This window comes from Marmota flaviventris, chromosome 8 (genome assembly GCF_047511675.1).
Source record: "Marmota flaviventris isolate mMarFla1 chromosome 8, mMarFla1.hap1, whole genome shotgun sequence".
Lineage (NCBI taxonomy): Eukaryota > Metazoa > Chordata > Mammalia > Rodentia > Sciuridae > Marmota > Marmota flaviventris.
In genome coordinates this window covers 125952832-125971654 of record NC_092505.1, presented here as the reverse complement: position 1 = coordinate 125971654, position 18823 = coordinate 125952832, and the positions used below count along the sequence as shown (strand labels likewise).

Here is an 18823-nt window from a genome sequence, read left to right as displayed (position 1 = left end):
GGAATTGATGCATGGTTTGAAGTAGGAGTCCCTTCCCCCATTTTTTCTCTTCAGTGATTGACCTTGTCAATCTAGAGCCTTTTATGGAAATGAACATCCATTCCTGCTCTGTGATGCCACATGTGTCATAAATCCAGCTCTGGTGGTCTGTGTGCCTATTTCTGTGACAGTGCCACACGACCTCAGTCAGGGTGGCTACAGGAGATGTTGATAGCTGGTAGAGCAGGTTGCAGGTTGGCCCACCTTGTTCTCAGGTGAAATGGGCTATTCTTGGCCCTTTGCGTTTACGCAAGGTGTCGTCAGATTGCCTAGGCTGGTGGTCTCGAACTCCTGGGTTCAGGAGATTCTCCTGCCTCAGCTTACTGAGAAGGTGGGCTGTGGGCACATGTAACTATGTCTGGCTTTATACATTTTTTTCAACTGTATTGAAATATGAGATAAATTATACGTACTTGAAGTGTACAACCTGATGTTTGTATAAATCCATAAAGCAGTTACTATATGATTCAAGACAAGGAACATCCTGCACCCCTAAAAGTTTCTTTGTAATCCATTTTTAACATCCATGTTTAACAAAACCTGATCTGGTAGCCATTGACTTACCTTCTGTCACTATAGATAAATTTGCAACCTTCTGTCTTTACAAATAAATTTGCATTTTCTAGGATTATGTATCAATGGAATCATACAAAATGATATTTTATGTATAAAAAATCATACAGAAAATATGTACTCATTAGTGGGAGGAGCGTTAGCTGCTGCTTCTTTTTTTTTTTTTTTTTTGTGGTGCTGGGGATTGAACCCAAGGCCTTGTGCATGTGAGGCAAGCGCTCTACAGCTGAGCTGTTGTATCCCCAGCCCGTTTATTTAGGACAATTGCTTAGAGATTAATCTTCTAATGAACATTTTAGGTTGTTTTTAGTTTTTTTTTTTAAATAAACCTTAATTTTTTAGAGAAGTTTAATGTTCATAGCAAAATTGAGCAGAAGTCGCGAAGATTTCCTGTGTATACCCTTGCACTCGCTAGAGTGGTACATTGTTACAGTTGGTGTACCTGCATTGACACATCATTACTCAAAGTCCGTTGTTCCTTTTAGGGTTCACCCTGGATGTTGTTCATTCTGTGGGTTTTAACAAACATATAATGGCATTTTTCATATGAATAGTTTGACTCTCCTAAATCTACCCTGAAAATCCTCTGTGCTCTGCCTGTTCCTACCCTCCCCCCATCCTTTGACAGCTACTGTTTTTCTGCCTATCTAGTTATGCCTTTTCCAGAATGTCACATAGTTGGAATCATCCAGTTGGTAGCCTTTCCAGATTGGCTCCTGTCACTTAGTAATGCACATTTAAATTTCCACCATGCCTTTCAATGGCTGAGTAGCTCACTTATTTTTAGCAATGAATAACATTCCTTATCTGGATGCTGGGGGGTTACGTTACCCATCCACCTGTCAGAGGACATCTTGGCTCCTTCCTTGTCTTGGCATTATAGTAAAGCTGCTGTAAATACCGTGTGTAGGTTTTCGTTTGGACGTATGTTTTTGACTAATTTGGGTAAATACCAAGGAGTGCCATTGCTGAATCATATGTTAAAAGTATATTTAGTTTTATAAGAAGCTGCCAAACTGTCTTCCAGAGTGGCCATACCATTTTACATTCCCACGAGGAATGACTGATAATTCCTGTTGTTCCACATTCTCCCCAGCATTTGGCATTATCTGCGTTCTGGGTTTCAGCCATTCTAGTGGGTGTGCACTGATATCTTATTTAAGGTTACAATTCCCTGAAGATGGACAACGTGTGGCATCTTCTCATGCTTACTTGGCATCTGTATATTTTCATTGGTGAGCTTTCTGTTCAGGTCTCTGGCCTGTTTGTTTAAATAGATTGTGTTTTGTTGAGTTCTATGTGTTCTTTCTGTACTCTGGATAATAGTTCTTTAGTTGATGTTTCTTTTGCAAATACTTTGTTGCGGTCAGTGGCTTGTCTTTTCCTTGTCTTGATAGTCTTTTCCTTAGAATAGAAAATTTTAATTTTAACAAGTGTAACTTATTTCTTTCATGATTATGCCTTCAATGTTCTTTTAAAAAGTCACTACCTGAACTAAGATCATCTAGATTTTTTCCTATATTCTGTTCTAGAATGTGTGTACTTTCCTTACTGTTTTTATTTAAGCCTGTGGTCCAGTTTGAGTCGATTTTTGTGAAGGGTGTTGAATCTTCTAGATGATTTCCCCCTAATTTGGATATCCAGTTGCTCCAGACCATAATTTGAAAAGTCCCTCTTTCCTCCAATATATTGCCTTTGCTTCTTTGTCAAACATTAATAGCCTCTGTGTGTTTGTTTCTGGATTCTCTGTTCTGTTCTATTTATTCTTCAGCCACCACTATAGTGTCCTGGTAACTGTGCATTGATAACATGTGAAATAGTGTCATTCTTCCAGCTCTGCTTCTCCTGGTTTTCTAGGTGTTTTGCCTGACCATATAAACTTCTAGAATTATTAGAGCTATTAAATAACTTGAGTTTTTTTTAATTGGGATTATATCAGATATGTTGATGAAGTCTGGAAGACATAAAATCTTGACAATCTTAAGCCTTTCTACCTCTGAACATGGAGTGTCTTCATTTAGTTCTCTGATTTCTCTGTAGTTTTTCTCATAGATTTTATACATATTTTGTTAGATGAATACGTAAGTATTTAATTTTGGTGATGCTAATGTAAATGGTAGTGTTTTTAATTTCCAATTCCACTTATTCATTTCTGGTATTAGAAAGTGACTTTTGTGTAATAACCTTGTGTCTTGAAACCCTGCTTTAATCACTTGTTAGTTTATACACACACACACACACACACACATATATATTTTTAATAGTACTAGGGATTGAACCCAGGGGCACTCCACCTTTGAGCCCTTTTGTTTTTTTATTTTAAAGCAGGTATAATTTGCCCACCTGGCCCTCAAACTTGCAATCCTCCTTTCTTAGTTTCCCAGGTTGCTGGAATTACAGTTGTGCACTACTGTGCCTGGCCCTTTTGTGGTTAATTGAGCATTTTATAGGATCCAATTTTCTCTCCTTTATTAGCACATTTGTTACACTTTTTTTTTCTTTTTTGAACTTTATTGGTTGTCTTAGGCTTTGCAGTAAACATTTGCAACTAACCCAGGTGTCTTTCAGATTACACGTACCACTTCCTGGGTAGCAGTAGGATAACAGTATTTCACTTTCCTCCCAGCTCTTGTGTTATTGCTGTTATTCATTTTCTCTGTATGCATGTATATGTGTGTATATGCATATGTAATTGAATATATTGTTGCTATTATTTTGAACAAATTATGTTAGATCAACTAAGAATAAAAAATAAAGTTTTATCTTCATTTATTCCTTATGTAATATTCTTTCTTTATATGGCTCCAAGTTTCTGACCTTTATCATTTACCTTCAGAAAGATATTCTAAATAATTTAACATTTCTTGTAAAGAATATCTACTAACAATAGATTTCATCAGTTTTTGCTTATCTGAGAAAGTCTTTTTAATTTTTTTTTAGTTATAGTATCTTTATTATTTATTTATTTAACTTATTTTTTATGTGGCTCTGAGGATCAACCTAGTGCCTCACATGCTAGGCAAATGATCTACCACTGAGCCACAACCCAGCCCTTGAGAAAGTCTTTATCTTTTACTTAAAAAAAAAAAAAAAACCACAAAACTTATTTTTCAGTTGTAGGTGGACACAATACCTTTTTATTTGTGTGTGGTGCTGAGGTTGGAACCCAGGGCCTCATGCATGGCCTTGAGGCACATGGTGGTAAGGGGAGGGGCATTCTGTAGTCCTGAGCAGGTCTTGTCTTCCAGTGACCCTGGGCCTTGGAGTGTGAACCCTAGGTGTTTCTCAGTCCCCTCCCTCTCACCCCTTCCTCGACAGGGATTGGGATGGAGTTAGGTATTTTCTTTCCTCAGGTCAGTTATCTCTGATAAAACTCCAGCTGGTTAGACTGTAGTTAATGGTGTCTCCTGAGGGCAGATCTTGTTAAGAGGAACAGAATGCTCTACACACTGGCTCAAAATGATCCTTTGTCCCCTCCCCTTGCCAGAAGCAGCAGGAGGGTTTTCACTAATAGTTACTGAGAACCTGGGCAAGTTCTTGGTACAGTTTTCAAGTACAAGACCCTCAGTCACTAGGCCCTTTTGGAGTATTCATCTTAGATTACCTGCTGAGCCTCTGGTAGCTCCTCAGTGAAGTTCAGGTTCCACTCAGCTCTGGCTCCCCTGGAGGTTTGGACTCAGGATTTCTGCTCTGACAAGCCTCAGTTCTCTGTGTTTGCCTACCTGCCAGTCTCAGATTTTGGAGTGATCTGCCCTGTGATTCCACCTCTCTGATGGATCTAAGAACTCTTGATTTTTCAGTTTGTTCAGCTTTTTACTGGTTAGTAAAAACTTGTGAGTCCAGCTTCTTACATGCTGACTGGCCATTTCCAGTTTAATTGTTCAGAATAGTGCTGCTATGAACATTTGTTTGGAAATTTTGTGGAATTTGGGAGATCTTTCTATCTAGATGTTTCTAGCAAGATTCCAAACAAAGGAACCACAAAAGACTGATACCGTACAAATAATAGACTAAGGATGAACCTTAGTTTGTGAAAAGTCAGTTGGCTGAGCACTGTGGCTTACACCTGTAATCCCAGTTACTCTGGAGGCTGAGACAGGGGTATCTATGTTCAAGGCCAGCCTAGGCACCTTAGTGACACCCTGTCTCAAAAAATAAAAAGGGAATGTGGTTCAGTGTAGAGTACCTCTGGGTTCAATCCCAGTACCCACAAACACAAAACCAAATTGCAACAAAACAAAATCTTGTCCAATTGAAAAATGGGCAAAGAAAATGAATAGTCAGTTCAGAGATGACTATAGTAAAATATTTATTGTAGAATTGCTTATTTGACAAAATATTGGAAACAAGTGTCCATCTGTAAGTGACAGTTCAGTTATAATACATGTCCTAATATACTGATCTTGTGATCTTCAAGCTATAGTACTATGGTTTAAAAAGAAAACAAATTTGGGAATATTATAGATATGATACTGTTTGTGTTATAAATGAAAAAGATACTATGTAAGAAAGAAAATGTTTGTTAGTGTTACCAACATCCTAGGCCAGAGGACTGACTCTGCACCTCCCAGAAAACCAAACCCCAAACCCCACCAGATCCTGTCGTTTGCCTCAACACCAAGCAGAAAAAATAATGGTGAAAAAGCAGGAAATGAATTTTAATCAACATCCCATATTTGGGAAGGCAAAGTGAGATCCAGTATCTCAGCCCTGTCTTTGGGGTGCTGAAGTGAATTTGAGATTGAAATAGAGGAAGAATCGGGGTGGGGGTGGTGAGAGGCTTGAATTGTTGAGCAGTCTCTGTCCAGCTATGGCCTGGGTGATCATTCTCTTGGCTCTGGTTCTGCAAGGTGGCTTGAGAGATATCTTTGTCACTGGAGGGGGCAGCTTCCTCTTGCTGCTCAGGGTGTGTATCCATCAGGCCTGGGATTCTGGAAGGGGGCAGGCAGCTCAGCTCCCATGAGACATTGCTTCTGCTGTTTCTGGAAGGTGTCCGTCAGTGACTGAAGACTTCTAGGCCCCACTCCAGGGCTGTGAAACAGGATGCTGCATATATGGCCTCAGACTCAAGAGGGTTGAGATAGGTTTCGGGTTTAGGGCAAATAAACCTTGTATCGCTAGTTTTTAGATGAACACTCCTTAAATGATTAACATGTCTACGTGCTGAGCTGAGCAGGGGCCTGACTCAAAGTTGAGGGTAATAAAGGAGGCAGATACCAAATGAAGGCAGAGGTGCCCGTAACTTTACCCTACTTTCTGCTACCCACTGCACATGTGTAGACCTAAGTGGGGGGGGGGGTCACTGCTTTCAGCAAAGGCAGCCTCTCTAAGTCCCTGTTACATTAGAAAATAAGAGGACAGATATATGCGTATAAATGTACATGTGTGTGTGTGTGTGTGTGTGTGTTGTGTGTGTGTGAATGCGCTCATGTGCATGAGTGTCTCTGTAAGGATAAATCAGAAATAGTGGTGTCTTAGGGGAAGGAGATTGGAAGCTTGGAAACAGGCCTGGGATATGGACTTTCTCCTTCCTCCCCCCTCCTCCTCAGTGGTCCTGCTCATGCTAGGCAAATGCTCTACCACTGAACTATGCCCCCAGACCTTTTTATTTTGATACAAGTTCTTGCTAAATTGCCCAGGCTGGCTTCCAACCTGAGATCCTCCTGCCTCAGCCTCCCGAATAGCTGGGATTGCAGGTTTACACCACTGCACCAGGCTTAGACTTACTTTTCACTGTATCCCTTATTCTTGTGTTTAAATTTTTTATAGTGTACCTTTTATCATCTATAACTTAGAAACTAAAAATCAAAAGCCTGTCACCCTCTGAGTGCCCATGTATTGATTATCAGTGTCTTTAAGTGTCTTCACTTACAGTGATTGGTTGCATACCATCTTAGGGGCCTCAGTTTTCCCAAATGTACATGGGGGTGATATGGTAGGTAGATTTTACTGACATAGTCCTGTGAAGTGCTTAGAAAAGCATTTGGTTCTCAGCAAACTCTGAGTAAAGGTCACCTGTTACTGAGTTCTATGAATGAAGGACCCTGAGATATTCATCACACTGTGAGTTAATTTGAGGAGATAGAACCATGCAACAAAGATTAAAAAAAAAAAAATCAGACAAGGAGGCCTGGAAAACTCAGGTCTTCGTCTAGATGGGTGTCTGCTCCCAGTCTTGTTCTGCTGTCAAGCCTCTACTTTCCCTAAATTTATCTTCCTGGTGGAGTGAGCTTCAGGATCTGAACTGCTCTGGTGATTTGAGATTGATAGTTCTGGAAATCTGATTTCAGGACACCTCCTACCTATTTATCACTGGCCCTGAAGTCGTGAAGTCTGTCACCAATGAAGATGTCACCCAGGAGGAGCTTGGTGGCGCCAAGACCCACACCACCATGTCAGGTGAGAGGCCTGAGGATGAGCTTACTATACAAGCAAGCAGCCAGGAAGGGGCACCGCCAAAGGGAATGGTGACAGATTTCTAAAAATGTCATTTAGTTGGCTGGACTTACTTGGGGAGACTGTAGTACAGTGTATTGCCTGCAGACATGGAATGAATACTAGGGTGTTATTAATGCTTTTATATAATTATTTTTGGTGTGGTGCTGGGGATGGAAGCCAGGGCCTCACACATGCTGGGCAAGTGCTGTACCACAGAACCACACCCAAGCCCCTACTTTAATATTCTTTAATTTTTTTTCTTTAATTTTAAAACGAATCCTTGGAATGGTGGTCATAAGTAGGTATGATGTATATATGTGCAGTTGAACTTTTAACAAAAAGGTCTGTGACTCCAAAGTTGGAGAATGTCTTAAGAACAGGTAGTGTTTTACCGACTCCCACTGGCCAGGTAGGGTCTTAACATGACGGTCATGACCGTGTGTTCATGAGATTGGTCAGTTCCTCTCTGGGGTTACTTACCACTCATGCCACAGTTAAAATGTGTAAAAGTTTGTGCTTTGGCGTTGAAACAAAACATTTTTGTTCCTATAAAAGACACAAAAACTTTATATGGAGAGCAGGGCATGATTCTGATATTAGTGAAGATGCATTATCTCGGGGCATAATTGGCAGTGGTTTCTTTCTCACTGGGGTATAAAATATGTTGAGTCTTGGTGATGTCTTTGATTTGATAACATATGCTGTTTATTCTTAATATCAATGGTATTTAGCATTTATGGTAAAATACACAGTAGTAAAAATAGAAATTCCATCGACCACAGATAATCACCACTGAGTTTTCTGTGATACCTCTGCTGTCTTTTGGGCCGGTGAGTGTGAATACACGATTTGCATCCAAACACACGTTCTTCTGTTGCCTGTTTTTTCACTTGATAGCTTAAAGGAATGAAGCTCTGCCCATGACATTGGATTTCCTTTGTAACATGATTTTTAAAAAAATTTATTTATTTTATTAATTTTGGTTGTTGATGGACCTTTATTTTTTATTTATATGTGGTGCTGAGAATCAAACCCAGTGCCTCACACATTCGAGGCAAGTGCTCTACCACTGAGCCACAACCCCAGCCCCGAGTTTTTTGTTTTTTCAAGATAGTATGCGGTGGTCTTTCAGGGCCTGAGACCCTTTGAAGGTCTGCATCTCACGCCTGATCCTGTATCCCCTAAGCAAGGCCCAAAGATGCTCTGTGTATCAGACTCCCATCTTGCTCTCTTTCCTTCCTTTTTGATATTGGATCATACACTTTCAATAGTTATTTACAGCATGCAGTTGTGTGTATGTTTGTGTGTGTGTGTTTCTAAATACATTCAGAATTGTATAATCATTCCCACAATTTGGAACATTTTCATCATCCCCAGCACCCCATTACCCGCTGTACCCAATAACACTCCTACCCCCTTGCACCCCACATTCCCTGCCCTAGGCAAAGCAACCCTCAGCCCACTTACTATTTCTGTGTGTTTGTCTATTGGGATATGTTATATAAACAGAACCCTACAACATGTGCTCTTGTGTGACTTGTGTCTTGCTTAGCATCAGTTGTTTAAGGTTTATCATTTTGTATCATGAATGAATATTTCATTCCTTTGTATGACTGAATTATATTCTAATGAATATTTTTGCAGTGCTGGGAATAGAACTTGGGGTCTCACATGTGCTAGGCAAGTGTTCTACCACTGCTTCTTTTCTCCTTCCTACTCTAGCCCTACTGTATTTTATTGTCTGTTGATCAGTTAATGGATGTTTGGGTCATTTCTACTTTTTTCTGCTCTCTTAAGTATACTACTATAAATATTTTTATGTGAATGTATGTTTTCATTTCTCTTTGCTACATATCTGTAAATAGGATTTCTGGGTGAAATGATAACACCATATTTAACTTTTTGGAGGAACTGCCAGACCGTCCTCCAAAGTGGTTGTACTAATTAATAAATACTTCTTGATTGAAATAATTTTATTACATCAAAAATGCTTTTTACTCATTGGGTAGGAAGCATTGTCCTAGGGGCTGGGAACGCATCTGTGGTCAGAACAGCAACAAGTTCTGCCCATGTGGGGCCTGTGTTCTAGTCAAGAAGATAGAAAATAACAAATATTATCAATAAGTACAACTGATAGCATGTCAGAAGGTAATATATAATGTGGAAAAGTAGAACAGGGCAAATGGGATTGGGGTGACTGAAGTTTCAAATGGGGTGGGTAGGGTAGGCCTCACTGTGAGGGCAAGGATTAAACAGTTGGAAGTTCTTTTTGGGTGGTAGGGAGGAGCATTGCAGGCAGTGGGAAGAGTCAATCAAAGGCCCTGGGGTAGGAGAGTGACTATTCCATGGACAGCCAGGAGTAGAGACGTGACATGATTTGACTTAAAAGCTCCCCCTGGCTGCTGTGTAGACAAGAGACCATAGGGGCAGTGGTGGAAGCAGGGAGTCTGGTGAGGCTGACCTGAGAGTCCTCAGTCACTTGCTGCACTGCATTCACCGCCTTGTTTGCTGGTCTTTATTTCAGAACGTTCTTCAGGAGCAATGGCTTGATCCCTGGCTAGGGTCAGGTAGTCCCTCCTTTCCCCTCACCATTGTTGAGCATGTCATGGGCCAGGCAGTGGCCTTGCCAGGGGATGGCAGTGGTGGGACGCCCTCTAAGGGAGCATCCTGCAGTGAACAGGGCAGCAGGTGTGACAGGGAAGTTGTGAAGAGCCCCCCAACGCACAGGGGTGGAAGTGGAGGGTGGGAGGACAGGAGAGGAGGGGACGTGAGCACAGACCTGAATAAGGAAGGTATGACCCTGCAGAATGTGACCCTTCCGAGTGTGACCCTGCCGAGTGTGAGGGTAGAGCACAGAACCGCCTGTGTGGGTTGCAGCTCAGTCCAAAGGTCGGAGGTGTGCAGTGTCCTTCCTTAGCAGAGGATTTGAGGACAGAGCTGTCATCGTGGTCTGCGGCGAGAGCCCCAGAGAGGGCGCATGGGCAGGAAGCAGAGTCCTAGTGCCAACCGGTGCCCTGGCCCATTAATCCTCCCTGTTTTCTCAGGCGTGGCTCACAGAGCTTTTGAGAATGACATCGATGCCCTGTGCAATCTACGGGAGTTCTTCAACTACCTGCCCCTCAGCAGCCAGGACCAGGCTCCCATCCGCGAGTGCCACGACCCCAGGTGGGTGACAGGCTGTCCCGCCTCTCATTTTTCAGAATGGCTTCCCCATCTGCCCTGACTGGACCTCCAGGATCGTTGGGCATTTTGGAGCAGTTGTGTGCCGCAGCCCGGCTGGCTGGGCAAAATAACCGGGGGGTGACGAGCAACTTGTGTACATTGATACAGCAGGAGTGGGAGCCGTTTATTGTAGGACAGGAGGGGTATATATACATTCCACACAGCTTATGTAATTAGCATAAACTAGATACAGCAGTCAACCAATAAGGAATCTCCATACTTAATGGCTCGCTGGCATTACTTCACAAACCACTCCCTCTGGCAGAATGCCAGGCGCCATCTTGACTTGTTTACAGACCCTAACAGTTGTGGAGTAGGGTCAGTGTGGCTTCTAGATATGGGGACGGTGGTAGCATGTCTGGGTGCAAGAGCAAAGAAAGATGATTTTATGCACATCCTTCATCATGGTAGTTTCTGCTGGATACCTTATAGGGCTGGGGGACCACACATTTTGCTTCCTAAGAGAGATTTGAGTTGTCCAAACTTGGAAATGAAAGATTTTTTTTTTTTTTTTTTGTCTTGACATGAAATAAATCAATGCAGAGGGATGCAGACAGCTTGCCCCTCAGGACACTCGCCTGTGCACACTGTTCTTGCCAGAGGCTGGGAGAATCCTGGAGCAGGCCTGCTCCTGGCGACCTAGCAAAGACCTCCTTTCCCTCTTGCTTTTTGGGTCACTGCCTGATGTGGGCACCACAGAGACTGCTGCTCCCCTCTGTTCCCGTTTCCTCTCCGGATTAGAACTGCCTGTGCTCACATGGCCTGGACTTCAGTGGTCAGGGTTTGGAGTTGTTTGGCAAGGAGCCATTTTTAGACATTACCCTATGACGTGGACCAAAGCTCCCATCTATGGGGCCAGGAACAGGCCAGGGGTGACCTGAAATCATGTCAACAAAGGCCCCACTGAGGCCAGTGTGTGTAGTCCTAGAGGGGAGGGTTGCTCAGCCCTCTTTGTGAATGCGTGTGCGGTTGGCCTTCTTGAAGGGTTTGGGGGTCGTTTGAAGGTGTTCTGGCCTCATGGTCTGCATTGGTCCATGGTGGTTGTGTGTGTAGGGGAAAGTGAAGGAGGACTTCTCATCGGGGCCACGCCTAGCACAGAGAAGAGCTCTGGGAGCTGGGCTTGTTGGAGCAGGTGGCCTGACCAAGGCCACATCTTGGGGTCACTGTAGCCTCTGGCTGTCCGCACAGAACAGGAAGGGCTGAGAGTGATGGAGAGAGGAGGTTGGGGGATCTAAACTGCTGAGTCCTCTGGCTGGTGGGAGTGGGCTCTGGCTTGGCCTCCCTCCCAGGCCACCTGATGCAGGCAGGAGTCATAGTCGTGTCTCAGTCTATGGGGCTGCTTTTTTTTCTTTCTTTCAGTCCTGGGGTTGAACTCAGGCATGTTCTACCCCTGAGATACATTCTCACCCCTTTTTATTTTGAGACAGGGTCTGACCAAGTTGCCCAGGCTGGCCTTGAGCTTGCATTCCTTCTGCCTTAGTCTCCTGAGTAGCTGGAATCGCAGGTGTGCGCCACCGTGCCCAGTATGGTGTAGCTTTGCTTCTTTTGTCTTTTTTTCCCTGTATTTTTTTAGTTGTTGATGGACCTTTATTTTATTTATTTATATGTGGTGCTGAGAATCTAACCCAGTGCCTTCACACATGCTAGGCAAGTCTCTACCACTGAGCCACAGCCCAGCCCAGCGGCTTTGCTTCTTAAAGGTACTCCAGCAGGTCAGCCTTTCCACGGGGAATGGGAACCCTTGGTGGTTTCTGCAGAACTCTGACTTTGCCTCTTGCTTTTAATCTTTCAGGATGGCTGATTGGGCTCTCCCTGTCTGTCCCTCCGGTGAGCTTTAGTGCCTCACAGTGTTTAGACTATAGGAGGTACACAGAAGTTTAAATGAATCACCTTCAGGGGGAATAAGGTCATTTGTTTTTCTGAAAAGGAAACAGGACAATCTCCAGGGTTGGTGTTGGACTCACCAAGCCCAGCAGGGACAGAACCAGCCTAGTCCCCATGCTGAGCCTCTCCTGTTTCCTTCCCCACCTCCCACCTTCGGAAGGTCACTGGCTCTCTTGACTGTGCGTGCCTCTTTCCTAGTGACCGCCTGGTTCCTGAGCTTGACACCATTGTCCCTTTGGAATCGACCAAAGCCTACGACATGCTGGACATCATCCACTCGGTGAGTGCTGTGCCTCCTGGCTTCCTGCCCTCGCCCAGCCATATCCGTGGTTGGTGTGCTTTGGCCGAGTGGGGAAGTGTTGGAGCTGGCCTTGGTGTCAGCCGCACAGGGTGGGCACTGAGAGGCCACTGATGGTGTGTTCTGGGAAGAGCTGGTGGCAGTAGACGTCCTGATGGTGCAGATGGACTTGGGGGCTGGAGGTGGAGGAGCCAGCTGGGCCAGCTAGCTGGAGTGGGGTGGGGATGGCCTTGTCATGGACCTTTGTTAGGGACCTTATGCTTAGTCTGCCTTGTCTTTTTAGAGAAAGGGGAGTCTATGGGGTGTCCTGTGATAAGATCAGGACATGCATGTGGAAGTCTGTGGTGAATGGTACCATTGGTACCTTTTTCTTGGTGTATAGATTATTGGGTCATTGAGGAAAAGGGACAGCGTCAGGCACATTGGGGGCACTTGTGATGACCATCATCTTCCTCACGTGCATGGCCCTTAGCAGTCCTTGCTAACAAAGGCACATGGGTATCTCTGCAGGCTCAGCCCATCCCAGGGCCTGGCTCTGCTGGCTACATGTTCCTCCTCCTGGCCCTTGCTTTGGGGAGCTCGCAGGGCTCAGCAGCTATGGCCAGACGCAGGTCAGATGGACAAAAAGAGGACACAGGAGACCTAAATACCGTTCATCAGTTGGTAGATCTTACAGATCTAGTTCAGACTTTATAAATCTTATTCTCAAGTACACAGGAAGCATTCACAAAAGCTGATCAGAAAGAAAATGTTAAATTCCAGAGAGAAAAAATATTACAACATTGCTTACAACTAGGAATTTGTGACAGCTAAAAGAAAAGCTGATGTAGGAAATAGTAGCTGTAATTACTAGAGAATAGTAACTTTAAGGTATGAATATAAATAGAGCATGAAGGGAACATGAAGAATAGCAATTGAAAAAGAAGAAATTTAGGGGCTGGGCCATATCTGTAATCCCAACAGCCTGGGAGACTGAGGCAGGAGGATTGCAAGTTCAAAGCCAGCCTCAGCCTTTTTAGTAAAGTCCTGAACAACTTAGAGACCCTGTCTTTAAACAAAACATAAAAAATGGGCTGGGGATGTGACTCAGTGGTTAAGTGCCCTTGGGTTCAAGCCACTGTAGTGGGAGGAAAAAACAAAAAAAATTCAACAAAAAACCCCCCAAGAAATTTAAAAATCATAAGACTAGATGAGTTGAGCATCTGTTTGGAAAGTAGAGTGTAACAGTCATTGGCCCATCACAGGCAGAAAGTGTAAGAGGACTAAACTACATGGAAGGAAGGAATTCACGAAAAAGTCCTGGGCCCACTTTCCTGTGAGACCTTCTTTCAGTCCTGGGGTTGAACCCAGCCATTTCTACCATGGAGGTACATCCCCACCCCTTTTTATTTTGAGACAGGATCTGACTGACCAAGTTACCCAGGCTGGCCTTGAGCTTGCAGTCCTCTGCCTTAGTCTTCTGAGTAGCTAGGATCACAGGTGTGGAATAACAGACCAGTGAAAGACCCACTTTCTGAGACCTTCATGAACTCTACTGAGGCAACGTTACGTAATTCTTGGAGAAAAGAGAAAGTTAGAGAACCACATTATCTTGTCATCACAGCAACTTGGGAGCCTGAGGCAGGAGGATGGCAACTTAGCAACTTAGACCCAGTCTCAAAAATTAGAAGGGGTTGGGGATGTAGCTTGGTGATAAAATGGCCCTGGTTCAGTCTCCAGTGTAACCAGCTGAACAAAAGGAAAACAAACACCCCTCCCACCAAATCACAAAAACAGTTTCCACGTTTTTTTAATGAAACAAGCATGACATCATACTAGATTCTGATAAAGAGCACTTAAGGTTTCACAATATTCCCTTTTAGTATTGATATAATACCAAATAAAATATTAGCTAACAAACTCCAGCACCATGTAAAATTATACCCAGGGCTAAGCGAGATTTACTGTAGGAATGCAAAGTTGATTCTAGAAAGTCCAACAATATATTGTATTAATAGGTATTAGAAAGATCAAGTTTCTCTAGATGCTGAAAAAGTCTTTAAGAAAGTCCAGGGCTGGGGCTGTAGCTCAGTGGTAGAGCGCTTGCTTAGCATGTGTGAGGCACGGTTCCATCCTCAGCACCACATAAAAATAGATAAACAAAATAAAGGCATGCTGTCCATTTACGATTACAAAAAAGAAGAAAAATTTAAAAAAAAAGTTCAAGTTGGGCACAGTATTTCATGCCTGTGGTCCCACTTACTCGGGAGGCCAAGTCAGGAGGATTGCAAGTTTGAGACCTGCCTCAGCAACTTAGCCAGATCCTGTCTCAAAATAAAAAAATTAAAAGGAACTGGGGGTGTAGAGTAGTAGAGTACTTACCTAACATGCTTAAGGTCCTGTGTTCAATTCCCGGCATAAACCCCAACCCTTCCAGTGAATACCCATTCCAGATAAAAATAAGAAAATAAGAATTGATGAATTCTTGCTTGCTTTCTTTTTTATTTATATTTATGCAGTACTGGGGATCAAACTCAGGGACATTCTACCACTGACCTATATTCCAACTTTTTTTTTTTTTTAAGACAGGGTCTCACTAAGTTGCTGAGACTGGCCTTGAAGTTGCTGAGACTGACCTCAGCATCTTGAGTAGCTGGGATTCCAGGTGTGCTACAGTGCCTGGCTTGAATATTTTTGTGGTATTTTTGGATTGAACCCAGGAGTGCTTTACTACTGAGCTACATTCCCAATTCTTTTATTTTATTTTTGAGGCAAAGTCTCACTAAGTTGCCCAGGCTGGCCTTGAATTTGCTATACTCCTGCCTCAGCCTCCCAAGTTGCTGGGATTACAGTGGGGCTTGAATATTTTCTTTCTTTTTGTGGCAGATTGAACCCAGGGCCTCATGCGTGTTAGGCCAGTGCTCTACCACTGAGCCACATCCCTAGTCCTTGAATGCTTTCTTAATATGAAAAAATTTGGCATACACTTTTCCAAAAGCAAGCATATTAATAAGGCAAGACTAGTTTTTACTGAGAACAGGAGCATGACAAGAGTGCCCATTGAGGAGTCTGTTATTTAATGTTGGACTAGAAATATTAATGTTCATAACCCACTTGAATCAAAGTGTGAAATATGATATATCAAGAACTATGTAATGTTTTGAACAACCAACAATAAAAAAATTAAAAATAAAATAAAATAAAATATGCCTTTCTCAAAAAAAAGAGAAATATTAATGTAGCAAGATGAGGAGAATGAGAAGCAAAGCCTTAGAAAGGGAGTTAAGCTGTGTTTGTAGATTAAATATTATGCTAGAAAACTCTAGAGAATTTGTGATTATACTAAGAAACAATAATTGGAGCAGGCTATAAAATTTACATACAGAAATGAAGTCTTCAGAAATGCAAACTTGTAACCACTCGTAGTTTCTTTTGCATAGCAGCAGAGAAGATGAAATATTTAGTAATAGTTACAACAGGAAATGTACAAAAGATATATGGGGCAAATTTTTTAAAAACACTTCTGAAAAATGCAAAAGTAGGCTCGAATAATTGGGGAGAGATCCCTTGTGGGTTGATTATTGTATAAAATGTCAATTCTTCTTCAGTTTGTTTATAAATTTAAAACAATCCTAGGAATTTTTTTAATAGAATTAGACAAGTTTGTACATAAATTTATATGGAAAAATGAAAGTATAATAATCATTAAGCATATACTATAAAGTTACAGGTGGGGAATTTCTGTTTTATATTGTTTTAAGCATTCAATAGTTAAGACAGTGTGGTCCTAGCACATAAACAGCAGTGGAAGAGAGCAGAAGAACTGGAAATAGACTCAGGAGAGTTTTAGTAGATGATGTATTAAATCTCAAATCCCAGGGGCAGAGATTGACTTTTTTAAGAAATGATACTAGGACAGCTGGGTAACTATTTAGGAAAATATAAAATTAGATCCTTACATACATTACATACAGAAATAAACTGCCAGGTGCTGTGGTGCATGCCTGTAATCCCCGTGACTCCAGAGGCTGAGACAGGAGGATTGCAAGTTTGGGCCAGCCTCAGCAACTGAGCATGACCCTATTTCAAAATAAGAAATGAAAAGGACTTGGGGGTGAGGGAACTTTGAATGGGTTGGAGAACTACATAAAAACTGTGAATCCATAGAAGCACTAAAGAAAAGAGTAGTTGAATTCCTCTATAACCTTTGGAGAAGATAAAGATATGCTTTTGAACTGGAGCTCAAATCTGGTTTGAGTGAAAGATTGGTAAAGCTGACTATGCAGAAATTAAGTTAAGTTGGTTATGGTGATGCATGCCTGTAATCCCAGAGACTTGGGAGGCTGAGACAGGAGGATTTCAAATTCAAAGCCAGCCTCAGCAACTTAGCGAGGCCTTAAGCAACTTAGTGAGACCCTGTCTCAAAATAAAAAGGGCTGGGGATGTGGCTCAGTGGTTAGTCATCCTGTGTTCAATGCTGATACCCCCTCCACCCAAAAAAAAAAAAAAAAAAATCCTGTTCTTTAGAGCAAAAGATTGTAAGCAAAGCTGAAAGACAATCAATAAACTGGGAGAAAATATTTGCAACATATATCATAAAATATTAATCTTTGGTAGATAAAGAACTTTGGTAGATCATTTGAGGGAGTAAAGACCAAAACTGATAGAAAAGTGGGCAAAAGACATGAATAGGTAACTCACAAAAAAGATATAAAATGGACCTTAAATGTGTAGGAAGATGCTGAACTTCACTAATAATGCTAGAAATACAAATAAAAGTACATTGAGTTGTTTCTCCTAGGGAGATTGACCAAAAAAAAAAAAACCAGTTTGAAAACATTTCTGTTGTGAAGTCTGTGGGAAGCAGGGACTCATACATGGCTGGTAAGGGAATCCAGCATTATCCAGGCCTAAATAAATAAGCCTTGACCCAGCCTATCCATTTCTAGGAATTTATCCTGTAGAAGTACTTCTCACCATAGGATATTATGGATGTTTGAATCTACTACCGTTACATTGCCATTTGTAATTGCAAGATATGCTAAAAAAGTAAATGTAATTTTCAGAATAATGTACACCACACACAGGAGATTGAATAAATTTTGGTACATCATACTATACAGACATGAAAAAGAATGAGGAGGGTATCTGTCAGCTGATAAGAAGTGATTCCAAGATATATTAAGTGAAAAAACCCAGTTGTGTAAAGGATTATCAGTGCTGTGTTATTTCCATGAAAGTAGAGGAAATAAAAAATACAAATGTGAAAACACAAATCGGAAACTATTAAGAGTAATATCAGAGGGTGGGTGGGAATTGGGTGGGTGTATGGGAAATGACAATGTTAAAATATTAATGTTTTAAAAAATAAAATCAAGCTGGGCGTGGTGGTGCATGCTTGTAATCCCAGCAGCTTGGGAGGCTGAGGCAGGAGGATCGCAAGTTCAAAGCCAGCTTCAGCAACTTAGTGAGGCCCTAAGCAACTAGATGAGACCCTGTCTCTAAGTTAGATATAAAAATGAGGTGGGGATGTGGCTCAGAGGTTAAGCACCTCTGGGTTCAAACCATAGTATCAAAAAAACTCAAGACCAAATGACAAACTTTCAGATGAAGTAGGAAAATGTGTGAGTTTCATTCAGATGAATAGTTTTTGATCACATATTTTGACTCTATTCATTTGAAGACAAATAGCTGTAAATAAATGTTGAATTGTAGTCTTAGGTTTGTTTTTTATAGTCGTATGGATTAGCAATTTTGAGACATTTTCTCTGTATTTGGGGATTGAATAAATAAGTACATTCTGAGCTAATGGGAGCCAGGTTTCTGCTGTTGGAAAATGAAGTTCGGGGTACAAAAATGGGGAAAGCTAGGATGGACTCCGGATGAATTGGTCTAGAATTGTATATTAGCACTCATGGCTTTCCATATGTGTGTACACTTAGAAGTGCATGTGAGAGCACATGTGTGTTTTCTAGTCTGGCTCTGTGAGACCATTAGGAACAACACACACATCCCTCCAAGTAGAACCTGAGTCCTTTGGAGAAATGGCTGATTGTGTTCCTGGGGCAGGAAAAAAGCCAGACTCATCTAACCTAAAGATGAGATGAGTCCCAAGTGTAAGGTAGTGCTCAGATAACAATGGGGACATTGATAGGACGCGGGAACCAGGGTAGAGAGGCATAAAATAATGATCAAAATGATAATCCAGGCTGAGGCTGTAGCTCAGGGGTAGAGCACTTGCCTGGCATGTGTGAGGCACTGGGTTGGATAGTCAGCACCACATATAAATAAATAAAATAAAGGTCCATCAACAACCAGAATAAATATTTTTTAAAAGATGATAATCCACAAGAATTTTGATATAAATAAATTAGAAAAGCAAAGATCTTT

The 18823-nt window shown here is 42.0% G+C and overlaps 1 protein-coding gene across 1 annotated transcript in view; it reads left to right on the top strand.

Annotated features, from left to right (window-relative positions):
* Pccb (propionyl-CoA carboxylase subunit beta) overlaps positions 1 to 18823 on the top strand; it is a 60701-nt gene that overhangs the window by 31709 nt on the left and 10169 nt on the right. The window contains exons 7-9 of the mRNA XM_027933686.2: positions 6903 to 7011; positions 10095 to 10215; positions 12355 to 12436. Of these exons, the coding sequence (XP_027789487.2) occupies positions 6903 to 7011; positions 10095 to 10215; positions 12355 to 12436 (312 nt within the window). The remainder of the gene's footprint in view (positions 1 to 6902; positions 7012 to 10094; positions 10216 to 12354; positions 12437 to 18823) is intronic.